At 42.0% G+C, this 10,000-nt stretch overlaps 1 protein-coding gene across 1 annotated transcript in view; it reads left to right on the top strand.

Moving 5' to 3' along the window:
• Window positions 1–10,000, top strand: part of nup133 (nucleoporin 133) — a 41,150-nt gene that overhangs the window by 15,471 nt on the left and 15,679 nt on the right. The window contains exons 11-17 of the mRNA XM_036000455.1: window positions 2,182–2,273; window positions 4,263–4,426; window positions 4,575–4,669; window positions 5,716–5,940; window positions 6,035–6,157; window positions 7,697–7,796; window positions 9,151–9,414. Coding sequence (XP_035856348.1) covers window positions 2,182–2,273; window positions 4,263–4,426; window positions 4,575–4,669; window positions 5,716–5,940; window positions 6,035–6,157; window positions 7,697–7,796; window positions 9,151–9,414 — 1,063 coding nt within the window. The remainder of the gene's footprint in view (window positions 1–2,181; window positions 2,274–4,262; window positions 4,427–4,574; window positions 4,670–5,715; window positions 5,941–6,034; window positions 6,158–7,696; window positions 7,797–9,150; window positions 9,415–10,000) is intronic.

The raw sequence follows: 10,000 nt of genomic DNA, 5'->3' as shown, positions 1-10,000 counted from the left end.
CTGTAAACTGCTGTTAGTTTAGAATGGAACGGATCGCAAGTGGATCCGAATGAAGAAACGTAAAAAAAAAAAGAAACAATGATGATCAACATATTGTTGTCGCTGCCCACGACTTGTTTAAACTGCTTCCATACCTCCGACTTTCCTCCACACTTGCTCAAAGGTAATTCTCCTGTTTTTCTTTTTTTCTTTACATCTTCAAGCTCCCGGTGTGATGCGTGCGAGAGGAGGAGACTCCGCGCATGACACGTGCTGCATTTTGTAACTGCAGCCTAACTTTTGTACACATTTGTTACTTTTATTTATATTTTTATATATATATATATATATATATATATATATATATATATATATATATATATTTTTTTTTATATATATATATTTTTATATATATATATTTTTATATATATATATTTTTATATATATAAAAATATATATATATATATTTCTGATTATGGCATAGCTATCTCCCCACCCAAATAGGATAATAAGGTAATGGATAAAAATTAAAAAAAAATTGCTTGATCAAGGGCCCGGCCCGGCCCGAGGATGTGGCGGAATATAACGGCCCGAGCCCGACCCGAGGTCCGGTCGGGCTCGGGCCAAGAATCTAAACTCTAGTCATTATATCCACATTACTGGTGATTATTTATCAAAAATCTCATTGTGTAAATATTTTGTGAAAGCACCAATAGTCAACACTACAGTATCGTTGCGGTATCGATATCGAGGTATTTTGGTCAAAAATATTTGATTTTCTCCATATCGCCCAGCTCTAATTTATTACCTGATATATCCTCACAGGGGGGTGTCTTCTTGTTTCTAGGCAGAAACTGTTATCTTCACAAAGACACACACCAAGGGCGGGGCCTCTGTGTGGTGCAACTTCCCCGTTTGTTCTCGTAACCTTTAAACTAGGGTTGGGCGTCGAGAACCGATTCCTACTGCGAATCGGTTCAAAAATGACCATTCCACCGGAATCGTTTCTTTATTGGAATCGTTTGGAGGATTTGGTTTCAAATCCGATCATCACTTCCCAGTTTAATATGCACAAGTTTTGGTTTCCGTAGCGACCAGGCGCTTGTTGCGTTGCAGCCTTGGAGCACAGTAAGCTGCACTCTAGTGGGGCTTTATTTTACATTGAAAAAGCCCGGTAAAACTGCAACCCATCACTGAATCAAAATAAAACGTTCCTCTTATTTGTGAAAATAGGCATGTGACCAGTTTCAACTCCACCCCTCAAAGAACCGGAATCGAGAATCGATGAGAACCGGAATCGGAAGGAAGAATCGGAATCAGAATTAACTTTTGCAACGAGTGCATACACACATTTTGTTAATAAAATATTTCTACACTGACTAGGGCTGTCCCAAATATCATGTTTTGTTACTGCCATGTATATCATCTTGCGTTGTGCTTTTCGGTAAATGTTATGAGCAGCTCGTCATCTAAACAGGTTTTCAGTTCCGTAGATATACTGACACGGGGAGAGGTTTAATGAGGCGATTTATCATTTTGTGCAATTTCATTCCTAATGTCTTAACAAGAGGGAATCTGCACTAATATTCAGGGAATTTTGCATATAGATTAGTGGTTCTCATGTGTGTAAGCCTATGTAAAATGGAGAGTGGCGTCACCAGTCGAAATCGCTGTACCCCCCGAAGCTCACGGTACAATTCGAACACTGTCCGACCGCACTTGAAGGCAGCGCCATTTCCGGGAGAAAGAGAGAGAGAGAAAAGAGACTATGCTTTGTTGTTGCAGGGAACCGTTACCTGTTCCATAAACTCCGGGGCAGTTCAGCGCTTGTGTTTGGTGTTTTAAAACTCTCTTGTGGCAGCGATAGAGGCAGTGATGTTTCCTGTTTCCTGTATGGGACGCTCACACCGCCTCAAAACGCACCGACGAAGTCTGATCGCCAGTTACATGACTGGCCACCGCAGCGTGACGTCGGGTTTGGGAAAAACCAAACAAAAAAACTAATATCCGAATCCCAAAATTGAAAATATAACACCTACCCAACGAACAAATATCCGATTATTCGGATCGAGCCCTATACCTGACTCAGTAAGACTTCAGCCACAAATTGGGAATCCAGTTAGGACAACGGCGCCTTAAAAGATGCACGTGATTGTTACTGAATATAAAATGCATTTCTGATTTAGATTCTTGTGTTTGCAGGTTTCAGCCATGGAGACTCCGACCAGAGCTGAGCCTGTAGCTCAGGAAGACAAAACCAAACTGCTAAAGGCAGCTTTCCTGCATTTCTGTCGGTACGTTAACAATCACAAATCTTTAGATAAAAAAACAGACAAAATCTTTTATTGATTGTTTGGAAAATGGGAAAGAGTTGGCTGCTGGTTTCACACAATACCGTACTGACCAGAATATAAGACGACCCCACGGAATCAGCCGGTTTGGGGACCACGGTATGCTTTTCTTTGGCTGTTGGCGTTTTTTTAAGTCGCCCTTTTTAGGCTCGCCATCTCCGTACTTTATATATTCTGTGACACCATATTTTCTTTGCTGCTTGGCAGTTGTTTGGCGACTCTGCTGCGTTTATCACCGTCATTGTTGCGGCTGTAAGCGGTCCAACAAAGTGCTGCCGCGAGGGACTAAACACTGAGAGAGATGCATAAACACACTGTGACGCGCTCCAGATTGTATTGCAATGATTTATTCCTCCACACGTAAAATACAACTAGCGCTGCAGTTTCCAAATGTAAAGTTACTTTGTGAGTCGAAATAAGTGCATGAGTGCAGCGGTCAACAGAAAGTGTGTCTCTCCCAGGCTCACCCCCTCTCTGTCAAAGCCCAACAACCCCAGGTGAACAGGTAAAGCAGACAAATATGTTATCACTTCCGCTCAAACCGCGATGAAAACGCCCACCACCTACAATATAAGTGCACAACACTATAATCAACAAACAACATACATGAGACCATAAACTACATACAATATGTGGCTCCTACAGTCATCTTAAAGTAAGCATCAAAATGTCTAACTTGGCTAACTACCTTTTGAGCCACTTTGTTCTGGATCCTTACCGCGTCTCTGCATTAGAGCTGCTCAAGATATTATTTATTTCCTTCGCCATCGCAATATCAACAATAATAATATAGCGAAAGGCTGCGACATATCGCGAAAGATAGATTTTTTTGTGTTAGTTGAAAGAAAGCTGAAATGTCAGCAGAGGACTTGATAATGTCACTGTCATTTTCATTAGTGGTGCCTTTTTATATTCCATTCAATGTTCAATTTAATAATAATAATAATAATTAATTTAATAATAAAAAATGTTGGAAATTATTTTCTCATTTGTTTTAAATTCAGCAATCAATTGGTTGTTTTTTTAGCAGAATACTGAAAGCAGCAGCACTGAGAATAGTTTAATATCCATTTATGTATCGCAAGTAATATCGTTATGGCAATATTCAACGACGTCCTTGCATATCAGATATTTTACTCATACACTCACTCACTCACTGCTGTGGATGTGTATTGGTGTTTAAAAGTCTAGACCACGAATATAGAACAAGCTCACTTTTTCCGTTTATAATATTCGGGGACGATCAGGTTTAATCAAGTTATTCAGTTATAACCAAATCACTTCATTTATCAAGTAAAAACCTCGAAACATGCACGTTTTAAATCGTCACAAATAAGAGTTTCTTTTCTCTGCATCACGTCGGTTCGAGTAATTTGGAACTAATTACCGCGTGCGTGCGTGTTTTGCAAATGTGTGCAGCCGAAGTGAGGAAATGCCCCGTGTTGGCTGTGGTGGGAGTATATGTGCAGTGTAACGCATTCGACAATATGAGAAGACTGGACTGGATTTGGATAAACACAGTTGTAATGTGGTATCTCCCTGTGCAGCCAGCAGAGAGCTTGTTATGACCCAGTAATCCAAACATTAATAAAAAGTGAAATCCTGCCAGAGGAAGGCAAAACAAAGCAGGATTGGTGAAGTGCTGTCAGCCACACTGCTCTGCATAAAGGCAGGCCCTCTAGATAAAAGGCACTTCATAACCTCTGTGTTAAAATGTTGTTTTAATGACATCAGCATATTGCAACATGAACACATTGCCTGTTGTATGCGAGATTGTGTGTTACGTTCGATTTGGATTTTTAAACATCCTTTTAAAAAGGTTGTTTTTGAAGGCTGGTATCAATAGTTTTAGACTGAATCTGCACGATTTAGGATTTGGATTTTAGGACGATTTAGTCGTAGGAGATGAAAACTAATACTTCTCTCCTCCAGTAACGATCTGGTGGGCGCTCAGACGGTCACAGACGAGCTGTTCCCCGCCAACGCTGACGGGGACGAGGGCGCCGAGCTGGACGGCCTGGTGACTCGAATCAACCTAGACCTGGTGGACGATTACCCGGCCTCCGACCCCCGCTGGGCCGAGTCGGTCCCCGACGGTAGGGGGGGACAAAGCATCAAATGCACAAAAAAAACAAATATATTAAACAACCTGAAGATTATGGAAGTACTGTTTTATTTTGTATTACTTTTGCTGTATTTGATTGATGTTTTCATCCAAGCACTTTTCTGTTTCTGTTCTTCCAGAGAGCGGTGGCTTTCCTCTCACCTCCCTCATCATCCTCCACCAGCTGGAGGACAAGATGAAGGCCCACGGCTGCTTCATGGACTTCCTGCTTCAGGTGCAAATACACAGTCACAAACACACCAGGAACACCTTGAATCTGTTAAATAACGGGGCACAGAACTTGTCTAGTGGCCTTACAACAAATCCAGCCTGTTATTTAAAAGAAAATCATATTTTAGAGTTGTGCTAAAGGATTCAGCATTTCATTTAGTATTCTATACTACTGTATAGAATAGGCTTAATACAAAATCTATCATATCATGCATTTACTATATAGGGGTGGGAAACTCTTGCCACCTCACAATTAGATTTGATTCTGATTCAGAGGTCAACGATTCGATTCTAAACCGCTTATCGATGCAACAATTTTTTAATGAACATTTCCATGCGTGATTTAAAAAAATATACATATAAATCTGAGTTTGCTACTCAGAGTTTGCTAATCACTTCCTAGACAAAGCTTAGATTTTGACATGTATTTGTCACACACAAGTTTTAATGAAATGTTTAGTCTACTGAGGTTTTTATTGTGTAATCATTCCATGCTTAAGCCTTAAACATGCTTGTGAAAGTCACCTTCTCTCACGGTAATCTTCATGTTTAAAGGTGGAGAATTGGCTTCTTAGAACATAAACATGAGGTGGTCAGATGTCATGTGATAAAGTAGATGAACAGCCTAAATGTGTTTTGCCTAATTATTGTATGTATGTCTTATTAGATCATGTATATGTGTGTGTTTCTTTTCTGCACTCTGCATTCTGCCTAAACTCTAAGTTGTTGTCCATTATCCCAAACTCTTTCAGTCACTCTGTTTTCTGATTTGTACTTGTCTGGAGACAGTAACTTTTAAATAAAAATCAACACATTTAAAAACGTATTAACTTAACAGAGCCAGAGATATCTTTTTTTATATTCTACACATTCTACGTCCTTGTCCAAACCTGGCGCCTACGTTACATTGATTTTACATTAATTTGTCTTAGGTGGTCCCCCAAAAAACGACATTGGGTGCTGCACCTAAAGCCTTATTATGGTAGGGAAAACCCTGCAAAAGTAGAATTCATATAATATTAATGAATCGTTGCTGTGCTCCTCCGTCAGGTGGGTCTGCTGGACCGGCTCGGCCAGGTGACGGTGCGTTCGTCTCCCGTGGCGACCCGCCTGCTGCTGTGCGAACACGCGGAGAAGCTTCAGGCCGCCATGGTGCTGAAGAACCACCACAGCAAACACGGCGAGCTGGTGAACCGGGCCATCGGCATCGCGCTGCAGAAGAACGGCGCCACCGTGCCGCCCAGCCTGACCGCCGCCGACGTCTTCTTCAGAGAGGTTGGTTTGTGTCCCGCGCCGTTCTGCGGCGATGATCTGGGCGGCGTGTACAGACGCCGAGTTAAATGTTTTTTTGTTTCCGGGGACCTCGCAGGTGTCTCAGATCTCCTCTGTGTTCGAGTGTCTGCTGGACGAGGAGGAGCGGAGTCTGAAGGAGAGCCCGGTCGACTCGGTGCAGTGGGCCGAAGTCGTTCTCACCGTCAACAACGTCATCAAGGTAAACACTCAGGGTGGGGGTAAAAGAAATCGAAAATCTTATTTATCATGATGGTTTTTGTTAAGTTTTTGTTAGGATTTTTTTAATCAATTGTTTTTCCCTAGAATATTGTTTTTACCAATGATTCACTGAAGTATTTTCTGTTTATACAGTACCGCCAGAGAATGTCTAATAAGGGAAGAACTTCCACTCTCGGGAAACTTCCGGCTTCTGAACTGGTTGCAGTTCCACTCTGGTTCTATATAGGGGGCGCTCACAGGCCAGTGCAGAATGAATGGGACTCTATGGAGCTATACCCCTCAAAATCCACTTTTCTCAGGATATAATTTTTTGTCTAGTAATTTGAATGTTACATTCGAAAGGGGAGGCAAAGAATATACACACTGCTGGGTGGGGTGAAGTGGCTTTTTTGTTCTAAAAAGCCTTTTTAAAATGTCAATGACGTCATACACATATACGGCCAGAGATTCTGCTTTACGGCGAGCTCTGAGTCACTTCTTTTGTTCTCTCGAGGCATCGACAACTCAGCTGACAGGTTAGACTCTCCCTGTCAATACACGTGCTAGAAAGAGGTTTGCTAATGTTTTAAAGAACACGCCGAAATATTCACTCTGACATTCCGGCTCCTGCTGTGAAGCGGGATCTCCAATCGTAATCAGTCCTTCACTGACCAATCAGCATTCATTAGCAGAATAATAGCGTGTTATGGGCAACAACGACTCAACCTCTGAGAAATCAAAAGGACATAAGTACTCGCCTGCGATCACCCCCAGTGGATTTCTGGTGGAACTGCAACCAAATTCGGGACAATGGGGCTGAATAGGGAGTGGACAGGCTCTACAGGCACTACATAATATCCGTTTCCAGCAAAACGGAAAACGCTAAATCCATGTTTCTTTACAAATGGAAAAAAATGTCTGACTGACGTGATGTGCAGACTTCTTAGAAAACTATTAGTTTTTTTAGAAATGTCTCATGATATATTGTTTCTAGAAATGTATTATTTAGCTTTTGTTTTAGTTAAAGAAGGAAAAGAAAATCGCAATACTAAATGTCATCGATATTGCAATACAAATCGATCGGCACCCATGTACCGTGAAAGAAGCGAATCGGGACAAAAGCATATCGTCGCAGCTCTATTAAACCCATTCATCATTTCCTGAGGGGTGGTGGGTGCCACCAAAGAGGGAAGACAACAAATAGTAACTTAAAGAAACTCCTAGTAACTTAGTGAGGTCAAATGTATGTACTTTCATCAAAGATCAATTCAGACGTGGAGGGAATTCTCCTGGAACAATCTGATTCATTTTGTTATTACAAGTGAAAAGTAAGTGGCTCAGACGTCAGAAATGTTGGCAAGTTTGGGTCATTTGATGTCGAAATGGGAAATTTTGGGAAATGTCAGAAATGGGCAATGGTATGTAAAGTGCTTCAACATATACTAGGACACAAGGTCCCTGAATGTACCTCCCAAGCTGTTTATGATTTGTTTTTTGTTGAAATTGTACTGTGTGTGTGTGTGTGTGTGTGTGTGTGTAGGACATGCTTCAGGCTGCTAGTCAGTACAGGGAAACGAAGGCCTTCATGTACAGAGCTTCTGAAACCGCTGCTGCAGAGCCGGAGTATATCCCATGGACAGGTACATCTTTAGTTCTCTATTCTCCAATTACCAACCGCCTCACAGGGTTTCCGCTGGGTCTCAAAAAGTCTAAAATTTCTAAATCAAAATTTTACGAAGGTGCCCTGCCACACAAAACCGTTTTTCCTTGTATTTTTTGAAACATGTTAGGTCTATATGTGTTAGTGTTATGCGGTGAATGTGAAAATGAACGGCTACCTCCTCTGTCAGCTCTAGCCACTGGAAAGAAATAAGCGGAGAAATCAGGCCAATTACAAAAGCTGGTCAGTGTTGCCTGAGCTCATTACTATTCATGAGCTCGCCCAGTTGCACTGGGCTCTCATTGGCTAGCTGTTAGCCAATCAGAGTCAAGCAGCTTAGCTCATTGAATATTAATGAGAACTGGCACAAATCTTCCTGCAGGCTTTCTATACCGCGCTAGAATGGCTTGAAACAAGGTAACCAAGGCATTTCTTCCACAAAAAATGTTACACAGTCCATGGTAGAACTTCAGATGAGAGGGCACCTTTAAATTCACTGAAGTAATGTGCTCTAGGTCTAAAATAATTTTAAACAGGTCTTAATTTTCCTGCGTCCATGCAACGCTTCCTCTAATGCTCTTTTTTCTTTATTCTTTATTCTGTGGCGTTGTAGTTCTTTCTTTCGCTAGTCCAAATATAATTTAGCTGCATTAAGACTACAAATGAGACCAACATGCAACTTATATTGCAGCCAATCAGCTTTTGTGTTATTGGCGCGAGGCTCTTTCGGATTGTACCACAGACACAAAACGGATTTTATTCTTCAGCTATGGGGAAGTGCACGTTTAACGATACTTGGCTTGAAAAAAACTGAATTTAGGGCATAATTGATGTTGTGATAAACGATTAGATTTCAATCATAATGGTGACCGGGTTGGATCAGTGGGTGAATCCGGCCTGTGACAATTTCCTACATGTCTTCCCCCTCTCTCTCCCCTTTCTCACCTTGCTGTCCTGTCAATTAAAGGAGGAAAAGCCCGGGGCGCCTGGATAGCTCACCTGGTGGAGCGTGCGCCCCATGTGCAAAGGCTCAGTCCTTGTCGCAGCAAAGGGCCGCAGGTTCGACTCCAACCTGAGGCCCTTTGCTGCATGTCATTCCCTCTCTCTCTCCCCTTTCACATCTTCAGCTGTCGTGTATAATAAAATGCCCAAAAAATAATCTTTGAAAAAATGTCATTCATAATGGTCATAAAGGTCTTAAAAAGTTTTTTAAACTGCCAAACACAAAGAAATGAAAAGCTCACACTCTAAATGTCCTAAATGGCCGCTCATTTACCTGTAAAAGTATTTTTATTTGGAGTAGAATAACTAATTAACATCTTCTCTCCCCCCAGCATCAGGAGGTGTTGGAGGCGTTCGCAGCGTCCTCTCCCGCCAGCACGAGGTCATCCTGCGCTCTGTGTACCCGCACGCCGACTCCGAGCTGCGCAGCGCCCTTTGCGAGCAGCTGGTGGCGCTGTTGGACATCTATCTGGGCGGCTATGTGGCCCAGCTGACCTCCCTGCAGCAGCAGAGGCCCCTGGGGGCCCAACAGGAGCGCTACAACAGCCTGGAGATGGAGTACAGCCAGCGCCGCTCCGAGCTGCTCGCCCCGCTGCGTAAGTGGAGGAATGAACCGTACTCAGAGTCTAATGATAGAAATGGATTTCAATTAGAGCGGCAAAGATTAATGCAGGGGTGTCAAACTCAACCTCACTAAGGGCCACACTTGGAAATAAGAATCACATCAGGGGCCAGACATGTAGAGTTTACTGACATGCTTTTATTTAATCAAAGTCAAACATATTTGACTGTATTATTGCATGTCTAATATAGCTTTCTCACTTACAGTTATGTCGACCTAAAGCCCTAAAAAAAGTTCTTTAGCCATCAGAGTTTTGCAAATCATGCAAAACAATAATACATTTTTTTACAGCAACCTGTTTCACAGCCTAAATATGAAAACTCTCTGCTTCTGTGGGAATTCCTGAGTGTCAAAGTCAGCAAATCTGCCAAATTCTTTTTTGAGTGTCACATAATTACAGTTTAAAAAGAGTTTCCTGTCTTTTTGGTTTCTGCGCACAACTAGGGGGGCCAAAATCTGTTGTTAACCTAAATTGATATCCGGATCAAAACTCGCGATGGGCCGGATTTGGCCCGCGGACCTTAAATTTGACACGTGGACTAATGGATTAGTTGTCCACT

Source organism: Sander lucioperca, chromosome 4, assembly GCF_008315115.2.
Source record: "Sander lucioperca isolate FBNREF2018 chromosome 4, SLUC_FBN_1.2, whole genome shotgun sequence".
Classification (NCBI taxonomy): Eukaryota; Metazoa; Chordata; class Actinopteri; order Perciformes; family Percidae; genus Sander; species Sander lucioperca.
The sequence above is the reverse complement of the archived record's forward strand: the minus strand, read 5'-3'. Positions and strand labels throughout refer to the sequence as shown.